Genomic DNA, 21,226 nt, shown 5'->3' with positions numbered 1-21,226 from the left:
GCTTGAAGATGAGGAAGTTTCTTCCTAACCCTCTCATTGTTTGGATTAAGACCTGAAGCATGAGAGTTTATATCCCTTCCAAACTTGGATTTTTTTTAGAAATCCCAGCTAACATAACTGTGAGTACTTTCATTATCCATACAATTGTCCGATCTTTTTAGAATCCTGCTAAACACTCTGTATGTTTGATAAAGACAAATTTAGAGCAAGTCCCAAACTCTTGTACTGTGTAGTTTTGCTAAACACGACAGGTAGAGAATGAAACAGCAGGTGAAATCCTGGCACCATTGAAGTCAATGGCAAAAACGCTCTTTCACGTCAATGGGGTGAAGGTTTCCCCAATAAATATATATCCTTTTAAAAACATTACTTATTTTTACCTCATTTTGACCTCATTTTGCATATTATGCAACAGAAAACCTCTAGAAGCTGAGAACATCTGTGCTGCCACCAAGGGCTACATCTTTAACAATGTCTGTATGAAAAAATGCATGTGCCAAGATTCTATATATATTTTGACACTTTTTCTATTACATGCGCAGTTATTCAATTATCTAGTTAACCCTTCCCACTTGCAGGGTCCCAGGGCTTGGGCTTCAGCAATTAAACAGCCCGATGAGTCCGAGTCAGCTGGCATAGGCCAGCTGAGGGGTTTTAATTGCAGCGTAAACAAACCCACTATGATTAATGGTGCAGTAATGCCTACGAGCCACAGGCATGGGCCAGGAACCACTGTGCTAGGTACTGTAAAAAACACAGACTAAAAAGACGATCCTTGCCCCAAAGAACTTACAAGTTACAGAAGTGTCTTAAGAGGTTAGCATGATCATGGCAATGGGAAGACTAATACTTTGCACTTTGACAGTGATGGTCACCTGAGCATCTCTAAGCACTTTACAGAGACCAAAGATTTTACCCCATTTTATAGATGGGCAAGTGACTTGTGTAAGGTCACAGAGTAGGTCAGTGGCAGAGTCAGGAGAGGAGCGTGGATCTCCCTCCCGCCAGGTCACAGCCCTGAACACAAGACCATGCTGCCCTGTTTCTTTTAGTGGATTTCAACATTTGCTTCTATTCTCCTGCGGTACTGTACCTTCTCCTACAGGACTGGAACCTTCACTGCCTAATGGAACTCCTTCAGTCTTAGTGGTGCTAGATGTATTTGCTCCCATGTGAACGAATGAACATGCTAAGATTTTACTGGGGACAGACTAGGAAGCTGCTCAAGAGTTATAGCTGCCTTTTTTAATGCCCTGGTTGCAGACCTTAAATGGTCCAACATCACAGGTGTTTGTATGATCTTCTGCTTGTAAGCCTTTTATCTATGCCACGCTTTATCATCTGAGGATGGAAAAGAGTAGAAATGTTGGTAGTGCCAGCAGATCTTCTACAAAGCGGAGAGACAAATCTCCCTCTTGTTTTCCAAACCAGAAATTGGAGGATATCAAAAGAACAGAAACACAGCTGGCTGGCTCTCACGCTCGGTAATGAGGGCTTGAGGTATCTGGGTTCAGGGATAGTTGGCAGCTAAATCCTGTCTATAAATACAATATCATAAAACTATCATCAGCAGAACTTTAACTTTCATTGCAGTCCGATTATAGCAGGCATCAACTGCCTTTGAAAGCTCCTACATTTCTGGTATTTCACTCTGCCTTTCCAATGGCTTGTACTTTATGATTCATAGTTGGGTTATGAAGCTGTTTCGTTTCCACATGCGTAATTACCTGCCTATACTTGGTCTTTCTATACCTTCAGTGACTTCAGATTTGCAACTACTTCTCCTGAACCATAAACTGTTTCAGATTTGCAACTACTTCTCCGGAACCATAAACTGTTTCAGCCAGATTTTGGATATAACGCAGTAAAGCAGTGCTCCGGGAGGTGGGGGCGGGGGCCAGGGCGAGGCTGCGCACTCCGGTGGATCCAAGCAAGTTCAATACAACACGGTTTCACCTATAACACGGTAAGATTTTTTGGCTCCCAAGGACAGCGTTATATCGAGGTAGAGGTGTATTTGAATTAATAAGCTGTCATATTATCACCTTCAAGAAACAATGGACTTGACATACTTGCATTGTCCAGGAGAAGGCTGGGCGGCACAGGACACACATATCCGGGGGGAAATCTGAGACTAGGAGTGTGCTGGGGTCACCTGCAGTAGAACCAAGGCTGGTAGGAGCCAAGGTGTGGCTGGCTGCAGCACACACACAGACATAGCTGGGGGGGGACTCGCTGGAGGCTGTCTGTGAACAGGCCAGACCGGAGGCTACAGTAGCAAAGCCGTGTAAAGGGCACTCCAGGTAAGAGGGTAGGGGTGACCCAGCTACTACTTATTCTAAACTGTGCCCTGGGTATGTCACAGATGCCCATATTGAAAATCTAACTGTGCATGTACTGGGCCACAGGTGAAAGTTTCTGCATCAGAAGATACAGGAGCAAACCCTTTTTTGTTACAAGTATAGGGTAAAAATGCATATGCAGAGGCTGCTGAAGTTTTGGCTGGCAGGCGTTGTCGTAGGGAACCCCTTTAAAAGGCAGAAGCAGTGCAACCTCATGCTGGACTCCTTTTCCTAGGTAACTCTGTGAGGCTAGAGTGGGGGATGATTTTGTATTTTCCACCCCTATATAGCCCTACCCACCATCAACATAGGGCCGCCTACTCCCTGCTAAGTTCCAATGCTGCAAAGAGTCCTCTGCGGGCTGACAAAATGGTAGCTGAACTCATGTACAGGGAGTGGGGTGGGAAGAGACACCCATGCTTGGATCTTTGGGGACAATCTGACTCTGTGAGAGGATCAGTGAATGGCAGCGTAAGAGCACAACAGAAATAACCATTGTAATCACAATAAGACCAAGGCACAGTGCTTAAAATACCATGAAAACAACTAGACAGATAGTGGGTCAAAGGCCAAAGTGACTTTAACAGGACAGAGAGGAGGAAACCCGACATGGGGAAAAGAGACAGGGCAGAAGGGAAGGTTATAAATATGGGACTGACAGTGGAGATACCAAAGCACACTTTGAGGAGAAGACGACTTTAGTTGTGGAAAAGCATGAGGAATGGGCTAAGACTGATGCCAGTCAGAAGTAAGTTGCATACTATGAGGCCCATTGCAATCAAGGCATGCCCTCCTGCTGACTCAAACCAGTAGAATCCTTGAAAGGTCGGTGGTATCTGAGCTGAGGTTGACCAAAAAGGATCCCTCGGAATATATCCAAGTGAAGAGATGCACTGGACAGCTTCTCATTTCAATGCATAGCAAAGCGACATACTCCTCTTCCTGAGTGTTAGCAAATATATTTTCTAATTATCAGAAGTCCAGGTAGGACACAGCGAATGTCATTTCCTTACCCTGCCCATGGCCAATATTCCTCAGCTCATACCTGGAGGGACCACAGCTAGGAATGAATGCTGTGCTCAGTTTCTACATTCATGTATTTAGTCTCTGGGGCCCCTCTGTTGAGACTGCCAAGAAGGGGACCAATTGTGGTAATAGTTTTTGTTATAGGGACACCGGATTGTTTCACACAGACTGCTAGACAAAAAGCTTCAAATGGTAACAACATCTGATTCTGACTGACCATCGCTGGATTTGAACGAGTGACTAAGAGGTGAACTTGAGAGACTCCATATCCCAATTTCCAATGTCTTAAGCCAACTGCTCCCCCACGAATAATGCTTAAGGCTCCTCTTCTCTATGATCTGGTGGTAAGGACCTAAAGGAAAGTTTTCAAAGCAAAGCTTCTAACGTATATAATGCAATTCTGCAGTCAATACTGGTCTAAGTCATGCACATGTGCAATGCCCATTGGGTTAGGTTGTGATTCCTCTAAGTATCATATCCCAGGAGCTGAGCCCCAGTCTGAACAAAATATAATGACCCATTGTTGTAATAACATCTCGAAGGGTAAAGAACTTTGCAAACTAATCAAAAAATGTCACCCTCACTACGTGCATTCTCACACACTAGCGCCTGAGATTGAGTCCATTTCTACCAGCTGCAGCACAAAAAAATCCATCAATACTGACCCTTACTCCTGTATTCCAGCAAAACCCCGTCCTGTTCAGCCATTCACAACCTTTGAGATTATTTGGACTACTCGTTTTTACAATAAAGTCATTAACGAGAAATTTGTGAGACAAGCTGTTCAGAAAACCCAAGGCAACATCTAAGCAACACTGGGTCACAGAGATTGATTAATGTGTTTATTAGCACTTGATTAGATTAAGCTAATAAACTTCCTGTGTTTACGTAGCTCTCCTGTAAGTGAATTAAAACACACTTACCATTCACCACATTGCTAAGCCTCCACCTGCTCCCTCTGCATGACAACTAAAGTATTGTCCATTCTATCCCCAAGCCAGCACAACCCATGAGCGCTACTGCTTTGACAGTTTCATAATGAAGTTTCTTATTATGAGGGTGAAATGAATTATCTTAAATATTAAGACCAAAGGGCCAGATTGACAAAGATATTTGAGCACCTAAAGATGCAGATACGTGCCTAGCAAGATTTACAGAAGTGCCTAAACTGATTAGTACCCAACTCCCCCTGAAGTCAAATCCCACCGGGCACCAATTTGCATCTTTAGGCACCTAAACACCTTTCCAAACCCAGTCCCAGATCCTTAGCTGGTGTAAACTGGGGTAGCTCCATTGAAGTCACCAGCTGAGGAACTGAAGCTAAAAGTCTGTAATGACATCACAGTGGCAGAAGCATTACTGTAGAGATGGGAAACAGAGTGGGATTGAACAAGGATAATAATATGTAGCACTTACTTTGGGGCCTCACTCTTCCACCTTTACTTATACTGATTAGAACCTTACTAGTGAGTATTCCAATTGAAATAATCAAAACTGTCTGTAACCCAGGGTGCTACACACTGTAAGTAAGGATGGCAGAGAGGTAAGGACCCAATCTTGGGAGGTGTTGGGCGGCCTTCAGCATCTTGCAGGGTTGGTCCCCGGTGCCCATATTTTCAGAGCGCTGAGCATTCACAGCTCCATCTCACGTCAGCCCGACCTATGAGCACCTCTGAAACAAATCAATCCATAACTGACCGGCTTAGGGTCACAGGAGGGAGTGTCAGAGCTGCAGGCGATTCACGGTGAGCTTACATGCTCGGAGCAGAGCCTGTTTTAAACTCACAGCCAACGCAAAGCTCTATTACAAATGCTCTTACTCTGACTCTTCCTCCTCCTGCTCCTTCAGGCTCTCAAGTAGAGACTCTTCCAAGACTTCCAGCTCCTCTAAAGGGATTCTCAGCAGCCAAGTGACATGGCAGATCAGCACCCTCGCTCGGGCATCGTAATAGCCTTAAATAGATGGAAACATAGGGAATCAATCAATTTTAATCAGATCAGATCAAACAGCAAACGTTGCACTCTGCTCTGGGTGGTGACTATTTATACAGTACTGAGACAGCATTGTCTATCCTTTCAGTTCATGCCAGAATATCCACGGATTTGGGAGAAATGAGGGCTCACCAATTAGAACACGGTAAAGCACAGGACTGTGAATTCATTAGCTTCATTTAAGTCAATGGATCTGGGCTGATTCATAAGAGCTGAGGATCAGGACCTAGGCGCCCACCTGTCACTTTATAGTGAAGTATTCCTTGCCCACAAAACTCCTAACTGTCAGCAGAGACTCACTATAATAGGCGAGTGCCTATGTGGCAAAGAATCTCCACCCCTTTCACTGCAGGAGTTGGAGGAGGACCTCGCTTCAACCTCTCACTGTTGGTAGGAAGCACTGGCAGTTGTGGAGAGGATCATAACTTCATTCCCAGCAAGGAGAGGCTGCAGCAAGACCAGTGCCAAAACCAATGTGAAATAGACATATGGGGAAAAGGAGGCAGCTCCCAAGGTCTAAGTGACAACGCAAGATTTATTACCTTGTTTAAACACACCTCCAGATATAAGCTTTAAATTCAGGGTTTCTCATTTGTCATCACAGGGAGACTGGAGTTTAATAATAAAAACAGAACCAACTACAAGCTTGCTTTGGTATATGTATATTGCTGACAGCTGTTTGCACTTATGCTTCACTGCATGAGCTGAAGGAATAGACAATGCAATCTGACAGCATTCAACGGTAAAAAGAACGAGGAGTACTTGTGGCACTTTAGATTTACTCTGGGGCTGGGAAGCAGGAGCGCTGAAGAAAAAGATATTTTAAGCAGATTAGATTTTAAACTCTTTGTGCCAGATCTACTCTTTGTCCTGTGCACATCTTCACAGCATCATTCTCTTGTTTTCGTAACTTATTCTGGGTGCACTCTGGCATGAAAGATGGCATTGCATTTTAAGAGTAAGCATGTGAAGATACCAGCCTGAAACATCTGGCAAGTCTGTGAGAGACGTGATATGGAGATTGCACTTCATGGACAGTTGTTACCTAATCTAAACAGAAAGGTTATTTATCTAACCCCAATCACTATAGGATCTGAGCATGTCACAGTCTTTAATGTATTTATTCTCACAATATCCCTATAAGGCAAGGAAGAACTATTAGCCCCATTTCATAGATGGGAACCTAAAGCACAGAAAGAGTAAAGAGCTGGATAATGTTATGAGTAGGGCCCTACCGAATTCACGGTCCACTGAGGTCAATTTCACGGTCATAAGATTTAAAAAATAGTAAATGTCATGATTTCAGCTATTTAAATCTGAAATTTCACAGTGTTGTCATTGCAGGGGTCCTGACCCAAAACGGAGTTGGGGGAGGGGGTCGCAAGGTTATTGTAGGGGGGGTTGAGGTACTGCTACCCTTACTTCTGCACTGCTGCTGGCAGGGTGCTGCCTTCAGAGCCGGGAGCCTGGCCAACAGCTGCTGCTCTCCAGCCGCCCAGCTCTGAAGGCAGTGCAGAAGTAAAGGTGGCAATACCACAATCCCCCCCTAAAATAACCTTGAGACCCTCTGCAACTCCCTTTTGGATCAGGACCCCCAATTTGAGAAACTCTGGTCTCCTCCATGAAATCAATATAGTATAGGGTAAAAGCACACAAAAGACCGGATTTCACTGGGGAGACCAGGTTTCACAGTCCCCGATGCATTTTTCATGGCAGTGAATTTGGTAGGGCCTGAGTTACGAGCAATGACAGCATCTGTAGTTACCCAGGCTCAGTTGCTTGACCTGAGATTCACTGGGATGAGATACCTAAACATTTTTGAGGATCTGGGCCTAAATATCTTGCTGAGGTCACACAGGAAGTCTGTAGCAGAGCAGGGTCTCAGGCTACTGCCAGAATCATGGCAGCATCCTGCCTCTTTGCTAACTCACAGCTTGGTTTCTGCTTTTCCAGTACAGGGATAAATACACTTGCAAGGTGATGACATGAAAATATTACTTTGTATTATTTCAGAGGGATGTAGTAACCTTTCTTATAATAGCTGCCTAACTTTCCAGTTTTCCATTAAAAATAAACTGAGAAAGCCAAGGAAAAAAAGCCACTTTGTCCTGAGGTGGATGAGGCTTAACAACAATAAATTAACTTCAGTCCTGTGCAAAGGTGAATTGAAAACACACAGCTGCAAAGTGCAGCCATTGATCTGACACGAAGACTTTGCTACAGTTAGGCATTCTTTATAGCATTAGAAATTTCATTCTAGCAATTTAATCCACCTCCTGGATTAAAACAAAACATTTGCTTATTAAAGAAAACAAAAATATTATCATTTGTTCAAAATAGGCTTCACAGGAGATGAAGAATTTTATTTCCTGGACAGGTTGCCAGTACCTGAAGTAATTTACAGAATAAACAGTTTAGGCAGAGATTTTCAAAATGGCCTGATTGACTTTCAGTGGGAGTTGGGCACCTAAATTCCATAAGCCTCTTCAGAAAAAAAATCATTTTAATTATTTAGCTTCAGACCTTTTCTGACACTGGACACATTTACATGTTAAACCATGATGTAAAGAGGTTTGTAGGATCAGGAGATCACAAAACAGGACAGATTAATTAACTGCAGGATACTATTAAACATTTATATTACAGCACAAAAAATGGTTTTCTTGAAGTTAAAGTAGGGAAACAGTGCGCTGCTGACATTAAAAGAACGGAAATAACATTATAATAGTTGGGATGGTATATTCACCTTTGCAATAAGATTTTGTTTTACTGTATGTGATGTCAATAAGTCTATATTATAAAAGCTCATTAAACACAAAGAACACTCACCATCCTTAAGAGAGAAGGACACAAGATCCTAAAACAAAACATGAAACAAGTAAGTTAAATTTGATGGCATTTTACCCAAAAATCTAAAATAAAATAATGAATTAGACACACACTATAATTAAGTGATTTCAGCATGTGAGTATATGAATATGAGAAACCATAGTGGATCATTTCAGTAAAACAGTGTGTATCAAAGCTGGATGCTTTAAACACAAAGGTATCCATACCCTGCTATATGTAATTGGGCAGAAATAGTCACCTGCAAAGTGGTAGAACAATTCACTTATGTATAAAGGAGCAGTGTGTAAATTTATCACAGATTATCATATCATCATCAGATAACACCAAGCAATTATACAGGGCTTGTGAATCTGGAGATGTGGGTTCTGTCTCTGCCACAAACATGCTATGTGACTTTGGTCAACTCACTTAGGTCCAGATTTTCAACAGCGGTCTCCAAGTTTTGGATGCCTAAACTGAAGTACCTCAGACCTGATCTTCAGAAGCTCTGAGCTTCCATAACTTTAGCTAAAGTCAATGGTAGCTACGGGGGCTCAGCATCTCTGAAAAACCAGGTCTCTCATGGTAGGTTTACACTTCAGTTAAAAATGCATGGCTGTCTAATTGCGATGTAGACTTTTGGGCTTGGGCTCCAGAGCTCGGGCTCCAGTCTGAGCCAGAACATCTACACCACAGTCAAATAGCCCCTTAGCCTGAGCCCTGTGATCCTGAGTCAGTTGACACGGTCCATTTGTGGGTGTTTAATTGCAGTGTAGACTGAGCAGAGCACCAGAATTGATGGTCACTTTTAAAGATGTTTCAATTTAATTTCTCTGGGCCTCAGTTTCCCAATCTGGAAAACAGAGTAATACAGGCCTTTCACATATAGGCTGTGAGGATTAATTATGAGCTTGGACGGAAGGTGCTAATGAAGGACAAACTGCTGTTGTTATGACTATGTTCTCCTTTTTCCCATCACTCACAGTGTTTAAGGTTGTGTGCAGACACAGCATACAGCACTGATTCAGTCGACATGCCTCTCTCTTGCCTACCAGGAAGGAATTGTGAAGAAAAGCCAGACGTGTGCATGTTTATAGGGAAAATTTGGAATCTCTTTGGAAATGAAGAGCACAGCTGAAGAACCAGGATGCTGAAGAACCAGGATGCTGCCAGGGAGTTTATGATTATTAGTTCTCCTGCACCTAAGCATAATTTGCATCCTAGAAACTCTTCCAACCCTCTTTCCACCCCCGAGTATGGGAAATCTGAAATGGTGAGTGAGCTGCTCTTAGCCAATCGCTAATGCAAGAGGGGGGAAATATAGATACTCCCAAACCCAGTGTAACTCCCTGGACTCTGAATTATTATTCCCAGATGGAGAAGGTTCTGCTGTATAATTCAGATGTGCGAATCAATTACATGAATACCGATGGAGGAAGGAGCTTCTTGCAAATAGGGGGGCAAGAAGGGAGTGACAGGAGCTACTGAGACTTGGTGGAGGGGAAGGGCAGATGGTTCCAGGCTGGGAAGGAGGCTCCCCAGTATTCATACCTGTTTTTGACATGTTCCAGACCCACAAGGTCCGACTCCCTGCTCCCCAGCCTAATCCAGGACCCCAAAGCGGCCACTCTAACCCCTCTGGGTCATGCTCTTGCCTACCCCAGACATGCATGAGTTTATGAAGGAGTGGAGCTACCCCACAGTGTTTCCCAGTTCTGCCACCCATGCAGGAACAAACAGACCAGGGAAAAGTCTTTCACGGAAGAACAGGCCAACAGGCGTCAATTTACTTTAAAATCTTTACATGTAATTTAAGTGAATGATCAACATTGTTCCCAGCCATCATTTCTAAGTGAATGTTACCCGCTGACCCAGAAAAGAGTAGAAGTCAGGCAGCAAACCCTTGGGGTGTTTGTAGCAGGATAACAATTCTTGATAGGTTTGACCTAGATCGGAGGCACATTCAACTGGCAGAAGTGGCTTCAGTGGGACTTACGGGAGGCTGAGCGTTTTTTAAACTATGGCCACTTAATTAGGTGGCTAAATATGGAGCTTAACTCCAGGCACTCATTTTTGAAACTGCTGGCCTGAGAGTTTAGAGGATTGAAGCAGGTCTCAAAAGCCGAAAGGTGGGTGCAGATATTCCGACTGACTGAGTGACAAACTGGGGCTAATGCTAATGTTAGATGCTATAGGCGTGCCAACCTGTTTCTAATTGTCTCAGACTTTGAACTACACTCACGTGTGCTGTCAACTGGAACAAAACAAGTATTGATTAGTTTAGATCAAAAATAATAGTCTGTTCTTTTGTTGCCTGTCTCATCAGTACTTTTGTTAAGATGATGTACAAAAGAAAAATGAAATTGGCTCTGTGCCCTTGTTTGCTTCTTTATGATGTATGAAGTTGGCATAAGAGGCTCTTTTAAACAGTCTTACAAAAGCTTGTTTTTTACATTTGAAATTCACGTCTTGCTTCTCCCTGTAAAACTCTGTGGACAACTAGAGCAGTGGTTCTCAACCTTTCCAGAGTACTGTATCCCTTGCAGGAGTCTGATTTGTCTTGTGTACCCTCAAGTTTCACCTCACTTAAAAACTACTTGCTTACAATATCAGACAGAAAAATACAAAAAAGTGTCCCAGTACACTACTACCGAAAAAATGCTTACATTCTGATTTTTACCATATAATTATTAAATACATCGACTGGATATAAATATTACACTTACATTTCAGTGTAAGGCATACAGAGCAGTATAAACAAGCCATTGGCTATATGAAATCTTAATTTATACTGACTTTGCTAGTGCTTTTAATGTAGCCTGTTGTAAAACTAGGCAAGTATCTAGATGAGTGGATATACCCCCTTGGAAGATCTCTATGTACCCCTGCTTGAGAACTACTGAACTAGAGACTCAGTAGTTTTGTGACACCACAGATACCAAACTTATGAAAACCGACAGAGAAAGGGAAGTGATTTTTATTCAGACTCTTTGGATTTTGTATATTTTTGTTAATACTTATTTAACCCCCAAACCCAATAAACAGCCGGATGAGAAGTTGTTTTGTTAAAGATTCAACACCCTTTCCCCAACACTTCTAATCCACATTTCCGGATCACCCACGGGAGGCCTCTTGAAGAAAAACAGGGTAAAACAGACATTTTAGATATTCTTTACCCAAAAATCAAGCAGGAGTAACAAGCTTTCAGCTCTTCTTTACATACTAAAAAGAAACAAAAAACGGCACAAGCTCAATTTTGCCCTTTCTTGAGGTCACCTACAATAACTCCCTCTTTAAAAAGTTTACTAGTGATGTTTCTTACAACAACAAGATTATTTAAATACATTCCAAGAGAGAGTTTACTAGTTTTCATTGAAGGTTTATTTTTACTGAGCTGCTTTATGTGTGCAAAGCAATCTCCACTCATAGTATCACTGCTGTCTCACTTGCCAGAGCTAACTGTCTTTAAAAGATTCATCTTACCAAACACTCCACTGCATTAGTCACCCGAAATGAACATAAATAATACTCATAATCCTCAAGATTTCACTCAATCAACAGATTCTAGTTAAGATACACGGTGAAGATAGGGAAGAGTGCTAATGACATTGATAAGAATCAGCCTCTCTCTTCTCAGAATCAAGGAATGGGGAGAGACATGAGAAGGTTGGGAATTTAAAAGCAGAAGTGTAAGAAAATTAGACAAGGAGAAAAATACAGCATTCAGAACCAACGGCAGAAGATGGCCTTTAATCTGTAATATCCACAAGAACATGTGTCTTTACAAGCATCAAGATATGACTTATGTTCAGTCCTCCCTACCACTTCACAACAAAGAAAAGAAAATCTCAGCCCTGGGCAGACTGTGTCCAATGTGCAACAGAAGGTAAAAAGAAGTACTTCTGTACATCTCCCTAAACCACTCAGCCACCTGCCTTCATGAATCATCCCTTCAGCATCACTGCAGAACAATTATCAAATAACCCTAAAAAAAGCACATTCCGTAGCACTAACAGGAACTTGTCACTGAATTCCAGAAGTCTATGGTTATCAGAACTCAATCAAACAAATCATAAAAGTGAAGTGAGTACGTGCAGCATACAGAGACAACAGGAAAGCACAGAATGGAAGGATAAAAGCAGGCAAAGGTTTGTCTCTTAGGTTATTAACCTTCAAGTCACGAGGAAACACTGATCTCAGTTTGAGTATATGGCAGTTCCAGTTACATCAGAAAAAGCCTCAGGTGCATCAGTCTACAGAAACCTTTTCCCTATATAATTCCTCATGTGAGCTATTTGAAGAAGTTCAGTTGTTCTTCCAGTGAGGAAATACAACTCCTCTAATCCTTGTCTCAGAAACACTGTTCTCTTCGAACCAAAGACACAAAGTCCCTGGACATTCAAGAAGAGTCTTTGTTGTACACCCCTGAGTGACGTAAGTTATGCTGACACACGTGGTAGTGTAGGCATCACCTGAAAGTAGCTTTGTATGGTTACCTGAAGACCCTTTACACTGCCTGAGCTGAGTGAAGGGGCCTAAGTGTAAATGAGATTCAGGCCCATCATGTCTAAGGCCAGGTCCACACTACAAACTTACATTGGTAAAACTATGTGGCAGAGGCGGATTAACTATGCCAATGGGAGAAGCTGCGTCTTCACTAAAGTGTAGACCTGCCTTAAGTGTTCCGCTGATTTCAATCAAATGTAGATGGGGAGTAGGAGAACAGAGCAGCAGTAGCACGGTAGCAGCGAAAGGGTTAGAACAATGGGCTCTATGCACTGGGTGTACAGCATATTTTGAAGCAGAGAAGGTTTCAGAGACTCTAGGCATCACTTAGTCAGTGGAATCTAGCCAGCTGAGATGTCTAGCACTCACACACTGTAGGGATGGATGGATGAATGAATGGAGGGGTGGAAAGTCAGTCACTCTATTCCTCCCCACTTTTTTTTTTAAACAGAAGGTAACCCGATGTTTTAAATACATACAGAATGAGGATTTACTATGCCCAATACACTAGAAAGAGAAATTTCAACAACAGACAGGCAGCTCTGACAAGGCCTTTATCCACAAGCCCAATGGAAGAGGGGAAGGGATGAACTTACTTGTGTAATGATGACTGGATTATTTACCAAGACAGGATCCTTCAGTAAAATCTGAGCAAAAGTTTCTGCGCCTTCGCCACCCAAACCGCTGGTGAACGCAGTCATGGCAGGCAAGACGGCGTCTGACAACTCAAGCCATTTCACCAAGCCGTCAATGAATTCCATCTTAAAGGTGCTGCATGACAACACAAGCAATACGAGTCATACATTCATCATTTCCTCTTTCCTAAGTCACCTTCATTTTGGACTCCAGGTAGGAGTTGAAACACTGATTAAAAGGCATTCAAGGCCCAGCCTTAGCCTTCAGCTTCTTCATTTTAATTTATTAAAGAAAGATGGTGAAAGCAAAGAAATTTTTTTGTAAGGGCATAAACAATGCCCTGGGCTGTCAAGTGAAAGTTTTACATTGCTGTTTAAAGCTGACAGTGTGGGCTGTATGTTACAGTGCAGGACTACAAGTTAGCACTGCTGCATTGCAATCCTGGCTCTTTCACGTCACCTAGGACAAGTCACTTAACCTGCCTGTGCCCCTCTCTGTTTTAGGAGATTGAAACACTTGGATTCTTTACAAAGGTGGTGCAAGACATAATGTAATTCATGTAAAGCAGTGGTTCTCAAAACCAGTCTGATGCTTGTTCAGGGAAAGCCCCTGGCAGGCCAGGCTGGTTTGTTTACCTGCTGCGTCCACAGGTTTGGCCGATCGCGGCTCCCACTAGCTGCGGTTCGCTGCTCCAAGCCAATGGGAGCTACAGGAAGTGGTGTGGGCCGAGGGATGTGCTGGCTGCCCTTCTCGCAGCCCCCATTGGCCTGGAGCGGTAAACCACGGCCAGTGGGAGCTGCAATCGGCTGAACCTGTGGACGTGGCCGGTAAACAAACCGGCCTGTCCTGTCAGGAGCTTTCCCTGAACAAGTGGCAGACCGTCTTTGAGAACCACTAATGTAAAGCACTTTAGAGATCTTTATTGGTTTTTCTTGGCTTTTCACTGGGCCTTACTTTCAACTTCTAAAGATTTCTAGTTGTTCACACAAAAATCAAACCACCAGTGAAAAGTCAGCAGAGATATCTGAACAGGATCAGCCTTTTGTGTAGGCAAGGAAGCAGTCCGGAGTGGCCAGTACCATTAACGTTTGTAGGCCTGGGGCTTGCATCAGCAGTGTTAAGAGACTCACTTTGCAGTTAAGTGTAAGGAAATTTTAGATGTAAAGAAAAGTAAATATGGTCAAGAAAATAACAATGAAAACCCCTAATATCAGTCTTAGGCTGTATATCTCTCCTTATTGTTCCAATGTGCTATGGAAGCACAAACTCGTATGAATAATACTGTTACATTTCAGAGGCTCTGACTGTGGGAATCACAGAGAAAATGGGTTGAAAACAGCTGAAAATATAAGTCAAGACCCGCATTTTCTTACCTGCCAGAAATGAACATTGTCTAGGCATCAAACATAGAGAAATGCTTATGACTTGTAAGCTCTGTATTGACATTCTGGGATATGAGCTCCCCTTGGGTAGGTGTGTGTGGAGCTGCCGTGAATGGGGATGGGAGTAAGTGGCATGCTCACAAGGAAGAACAGTTAACCCCTGTCTCTGTACCAGCAGAATGCAAAGCCTGCTGTCCTGACTCAGAATCTGAAGACACAACTGAGGCAGCCTGATAGTCCAGGACAGCAGGGGTGGCCAACCTGAGCCTGAGAAGGACCCAGAATTTACCAATGTACATTGCCAAAGAGCCACAGTAATACCTCAGCAGCCCCCCATGCCTCCTGCCCACCGGCAGCCCCACCACACCTCCCTTTCCCTCCTGATCAGTTGTTTCGTGGTGTGCAGGAAGCTTGGGGGTTGGAGAGAAGCGAGGGCCCGGCAGGCTCAGGGGAGGGGCTGGGAAGGGGTGGAGTGGGGGCAGGGCCTGTGGCAGAGCCAGGGGTTGAGCAATGAGCACCCCACAGCACATTGGAAAGTTGGTGCCTGTAGCTCCAGCCCTGGAGTCGGTGCCTATATAAGGAGCCACATATTAACTTCTGAAGAGCCACATGTGGCTCCGGAGCCCCAGATTGGCCACCCCTGGTCCAGGAGATTAAGGGAAGATTTGTTTCCATGTTCTATTTGCGGTTGTACAGTGTATTTGTACAGTGTAAGGCGAAAGGGTAAAATTTTCAAAACTGCCAACATGACTTGTGCCATATTCCCATTTTCAAAAGAGATTTAAGAGCTTAAGTCTCATGAAATGCCTTACGGCTTGTCTCCGTGGGAAAATAACTATAGTGCTGTAGTTATACATATATACTGCCCCATGAGCACATGCTTATAATAGAAGTGTCCACACTAGGAGTTACACCTATAATTATAGCAGTATAACCATAGTAGCATAGTTATGACAGTACATTTCCTAGTGCAGACAAGTCTTGAGATTTAAATGTCCAAGTCACTTGGGCACTTCCAACAATTCTACCCAAAATCTCTTTCACGGATGCCCAACTGATGCACATTTTCTTCATTTTGAGACGATCTATAGGCATTTTGCAGGATCCGAGTAAACGCAACCTCTTTGAGTAGAAAAAATATAGGCCACTGTTATCTTGGAGATGACAAACTCCTGCAAGATTTCACTGGGGAAAGCTCACAAGAAAGCTTTTTTCTGTAAGATTTCACAGAGATCATAGGCTTGGGCCTCTCCTGAATCAGGGATGTACCTTCAAAAACAAAGGATCTGATCCTGTGTGGAACCTCAATTCCCATAAACTTCAGAACCTCAAAGGAGCTGGTCTAAAACCTCTGATTTAACCAGCCTGCCCCTATGGCATGCTTAAGAGTCCTCTTCCTTGGCCTTTGGAAGGACAGCCGCATGCAGCCACTAGTGCCAGCTTGGCGCTCTTTTTCTATATAATCTAATCTATCCCATGCACATGATTGGCTTGTTATCAGACTCTGTCTCAACTACTGCACAAAATCTGCTTTGTGCACCATCCTACCTTTGCTCCTTTTCAGGAAACAAGCAAGCCAGAGATATCCCACAGAGAGCTGCATATGCAAACCTTCCTGGTTCGCCCAGCTGTTTACCCACAAGCTCGCATGGCTCCTTTGCATCCGTCTGTTCAGCCATCCGGAGTCGTCTCCAAGCCCACCTGCTCCACTTCCGTTCCTCGGCCATTCTCACCTTCAAAATAATGAAAAAAATGATGGTATTTGAAAGTACTGAGGAAAGTGACTGATAGATTTTCCTTTCCAGTGATTGCATTTCCTGGCTCTGTCTTTGATTGAGTCTGCCAAAGGCAGCCTTGTGTGTTTACTCAATGGTGTGATATTGTACAAAACACACTCAACCTGGCTTCAGGCTTCACCTTGTCTTCACCTTCAACAATTGTCAAGTGTTTCCATAATACAGTTAATTATTTGCACTTTACACAACAGATTAGGAATCCACTTCAAGCTGCAAAGGATCTGGGCTCATTGAATACTGATGAAGCATATGCCTCACACATGCAAACCACTAAAATAACATGTAGTACAAAAGCCCTGCCACTTACCACAATGACTAATTTATTGCAGTCTGGAAATTTATACACACCCTCCTCCCCAAAACCAAATTACCCCTCTTTCATTATGCTGGAAGTACTTCATTCAGATAAGAAAGTTCAGCTCAGAAACAGCCTCTGATTAAAAAGGGAAAACTGTTTTCTAACCGACTTTCCTGTTGCAATTATTGGATTTTCTACATCCCATCCTGCTTCCTATACTCTGCTCAAGGCTCTCTCTTCACTGCTTCCTTTGCATCCTTTGTCCACTGCCAACTCAACTCCAGTCTGCTTGGCTCAACCTCCCAGTACATGTTTCCTCAAAACAGGGCCGAAGTACTGGCCCTCTGCACAGGGATAAATTTCCTCCTATGTTCTCCTTGCTCCTCTTTCAACCCCCCCCCCCATTACCTCCAATTCTCCCACCCACCTGTTCCACAATGCCTATGTGTGTTGATTATACACCCCCTCCCCCGTTGTGTGCTATGAATGTTAATCACAACATACCTATTTTTGCTTTTAAGGTCCAGTCCCGGACCCAGTTAAGTTGATGGGGTTCTGCTACCAATTTCATCAGTGGTGACTTCAGGATCAGAGTTTGTAAGATTTGTGATAGCAGGAACTTTTGTTCTGTTTTGATATTTGCAACTTTGCTACAGTAATGCTTTAGGCACATCTATGCTGCTAGAGAAAGGAGGCTAATAATTTTGGCAATAACCAGAACAAAGAAAATCATACAGTGGTGTAGATTTTCAAACATTTAGGGTGTTTAACAATGGTTAAAAGGCGGGTTCAGATATGCTTTTAAACTGCCAAACAAGGCATTAGGGCCCTGATTTGGCAAGAAAGTTGTATTTTTGCCTGCACTTAAATTCCTAGCTGGGTGCTACCTGTGGCTAGGTGTGCCAGTCACGGTGAGAAAAATGTTATCTCTAGGTGTGCATCACATTGTGTGCACTGGGCAAGGCATGAAGGGCCTAATTCGAAGCTCATTGGAGTTAGTGGAGAGACTCCCACTAATTTTACCAGGCTTTGGGTGAGGATCTAAGTTGGCTAGGGCAAGCGTCAAGGCAGACTGCTGTGACTAGCATTAATCAGACTAGGAATTTCAGAAGGGACAGACATGCACAGACAGCATTCATGTGACAATTTCTCATAAATGAGTGCAGAATGGGACCAATCATCATGGGCGGGGTTGGGATGCAATTTCCCCCCAGGACAGTGACCTTGGGGGTCATTTGCTAGGACCATATTGGTACATCTTATCTAATCAATTCTCTGCCACTGCAGGGGCCTCAGGTAATGGTGCACCTCGATTTATCCCATTCTCTGCCTGTGGCACACAAGAGTGTAGTTTCTTGAGGGCTGTAGTACTTTGGTCTAATTCCAGATGTTGGGTTTAGCGTGTAGGTGGCTGGGTGGATTAGAGGCCTGTGATAAACTGGTCTGACTAGATGATCTGATGGTCCCTTCTGACCTTAAACTCTCTGTTCAAGAAGAATCATTCATCAGTTAGTATCCCAAGGCAGCCTGGGTTTGTCTGCAAAAGCGGAAGAGGGCTTCTCCCAATTCAGAATTGCCTTGACGTTATTTCAGAAATATGCAAATTCAGGTCCTACTCTATGTAACTGCTACTGTTTAAATGCCAAGGAAATCCATCGCTCTCTTCAAGAGCTGGTGATCGCCATGACTCATGCCCCTGTCTTTCTGGAAACTGAGGCCCCTCCCATATGCATCTCCTGGTTCTATGACTTGACCATGCAGGTCTGAGGTATCTCAGTGCATTTCCATGGAAACAACACAACCCAAAGTCCATGAATGAACAAAATAATAAAACTGTACTAATTCTCTGTATGGACTAAGAAGGGCAGGAGCTGACACACGATTCCCAAGGGACTGAGCGGTCTCCCCAGCTCCACTGATGGTCTTGGGTGAGGCTCCATCTTGGGAATGTGATGTTTGGGTCGGCACTGAGTCAGCACTTACTAGGTTAAGCTGTAACTCTGAAGAAGGGAGCTAAACCTTACCCACTCACTAACAGTTTTCTATGAAATCTCAAATGATAAAAGAGTCCCTATTTGTTTCACTGCCTCACATCAGTATGCTGCTGATCTATCAGTTCAAGCAGCTTGTTGTCTCTATGACAGGCCATGTGTTCGGCCATGGTTTTCAAATGTGGACATGTGACTTGCAGATCTCTACCGCATTGACACCATTTAGTGTAAGGCTTAGCAAAACCCGCACACTTCATATCATGTAGCTAATCACAAGGCTCTATTTTTGAGCAAACAAATCTATTTTAGAGCATTAGTCAGAGTCTGATCCCCCTAAAGTGTCATCCTGACTCCAACTTATTGAATAAATTGTTCCCATGAAATATCTCATATTTCAAGGGCCAGAAGTTTTTGCAAACCATTGCTTGGCATTTCTGTTATCAGCCCTACAGACTTGCAGATGTGAGCATATTATTATAATAAACACATGACTGGAAAAATCCACTTGCTCACAGCGAGAGTGAAGATTTCCTTGGCCGTCAAAGGGCCCAAACTAGCAACTTTTGGAGAATTTAATAGAGACCTAACTTTCCTGAGCAGCTCTTAGGATATTATGATGCTGGGTATTACAGGAAACCCTAAGAATGACAGATTCCAGGGGAGTCACATTTATAGGGTACTATCATCCATAGACTGACACCAAAAATGGAGTAGCTGAGCAGGGTCTAGAGACAGTATCCTGGGAGAAATGCCATCTGCAGAAGCTGGGATTGCACAGTAGGTGTTTTCACCTTTACATTTAATTCCAGAGATAACGTGTCTGCTAATTTTTTGACTGAATATACATTCCATGGACATGAATGCTCCCATTCTGAACAAAGTTCAGTGTACTCCCTCAATTACTATAAGTCACTCTTGCCTTCTTCACATGGGGAGCACCTGTTTGTCCAGGCAGTTTCTGCACATTGTTTTCAATCTATTTATGATCTACCTCATTTTTGACTCTAGTGTGGAGTAGTCACCTGCAAGATCTAACGTTTATTTCCTGCTAGTGTAACCAATACAACCAACTGTACAAATGACACTACAATAGCTTCTTTGTATGTAATCTTATTCCATAAAACTCAACAAACGGATCATTAAAAAAGGATTTAGGAGTTTCACACCAATGATGTTGAATTTGCTGAAAAGTTATTAAGGTTCTAAGAAGCCCTATTCTCTGTGTTCTGACACCCACAAATCAGAGCTTTGAGGTAATATTATGGGCAATAATTTTCGAACATGGGTCCCCACAGTTAGGTATCTAAGTATGTATAGGTATCTAGAAACAGCTGGATTTTCTGAAGTGCAGTGTCAGGAATAACAACATCTGGTTTAGTCAAATTCAACATATTGGCCTACCTGATAAACAATCATATCTTGCAGCTATTAAAATCGGTAGGTAGAGCCCTGCAAATCTGGGATTATATTCGGCTTGTTTCACTAAAGTAGGTGCCCCTGTCTCAAGCAAGGTAATCCAGCAGTCAAAATCATTTCCATAATCTGAGCTGTCACTTGAAAAATTTTTACCAGCAGCTTTTCACATAAAGTGCCCTTTGTTGTCTTGAAAGGTGCTGTATTTTATATAATGACTTCAGCAGTCCAATTAAAAGTAAAATAATAATCCTATATGAAAGCTCCACACAGCTGTAAGACACTTGAGTGTTCCCTACCGGTGGAAAAGCAAACATAGGCATACTAGCTTCACATTCTCTCCTATGCTAAAATATAGATGCTTGGAACTGCCAACCAGCAGAATGGGTTAAATACCAGTAATCCTTAAATGCACCTGCGCCATTTCATTGACCCAGTGAGGTTGCATTGGTTCAAAGGAAGACACAATTTAGCTTTTAGTTTCTGAGTCTCATTCCCCAAGAAAAAAGGAGCAGGAATGATTAGAAGGTAGGAAGCAGGGATTTGAGATGCTGGAAGGATGGACTGTCCACAACAATACCTGAGTAGCATTGAGGGGCTCTGTATTACCTCTCACCGTAATATTTGTGAAGAGCTGACAGCATGCTCAGAGTTGTATAGATCATGGAGGAAACCCCCAACCAGTTTACAGTATAAGGCTCAAAGCCTGCAACTTTCTGACCATGTGGAGGCTCACAGAAATCAGTGTGGTCTATGTGGCAGCAAAGATCTGCCCACACGGATCTGATTGCAAGATTAGGATATAACAGACATACACTACACAATAATACAGACACACAGAGCACAAGGTGACCACATGATGGATTCAGTGCAAAGCAGGGGGGCATATTTAACAAAATTACAACCAGATAATATATTCTTCTTCACGACCATTGAATAACATCTCCAGATTGCCTAGCATTGGGCTTGACTCTGCAGAACCTTATTCATGTAAGTAATCTTTAATCACATAGGC

At 43.1% G+C, this 21,226-nt stretch overlaps 1 protein-coding gene across 3 annotated transcripts in view; it reads right to left on the bottom strand.

The window, feature by feature from the left end:
* TMCO4 (transmembrane and coiled-coil domains 4) overlaps positions 1 to 21,226 on the bottom strand; it is an 84,499-nt gene that overhangs the window by 59,472 nt on the left and 3,801 nt on the right. For all 3 annotated transcript variants that reach the window (XM_032779542.2, XM_032779543.2, XM_032779544.2), the window contains exons 2-5: positions 16,262 to 16,446; positions 13,292 to 13,466; positions 8,190 to 8,217; positions 5,189 to 5,321 (exon numbers count right to left, since the gene is read on the bottom strand). In XM_032779542.2, coding sequence (XP_032635433.1) covers positions 5,189 to 5,321; positions 8,190 to 8,217; positions 13,292 to 13,466; positions 16,262 to 16,446 — 521 coding nt within the window. The remainder of the gene's footprint in view (positions 1 to 5,188; positions 5,322 to 8,189; positions 8,218 to 13,291; positions 13,467 to 16,261; positions 16,447 to 21,226) is intronic.

Source organism: Chelonoidis abingdonii, chromosome 23 (assembly GCF_003597395.2).
Source record: "Chelonoidis abingdonii isolate Lonesome George chromosome 23, CheloAbing_2.0, whole genome shotgun sequence".
NCBI classification, from domain to species: domain Eukaryota; kingdom Metazoa; phylum Chordata; order Testudines; family Testudinidae; genus Chelonoidis; species Chelonoidis abingdonii.
This window is presented reverse-complemented; position numbering and strand designations above follow the sequence as displayed.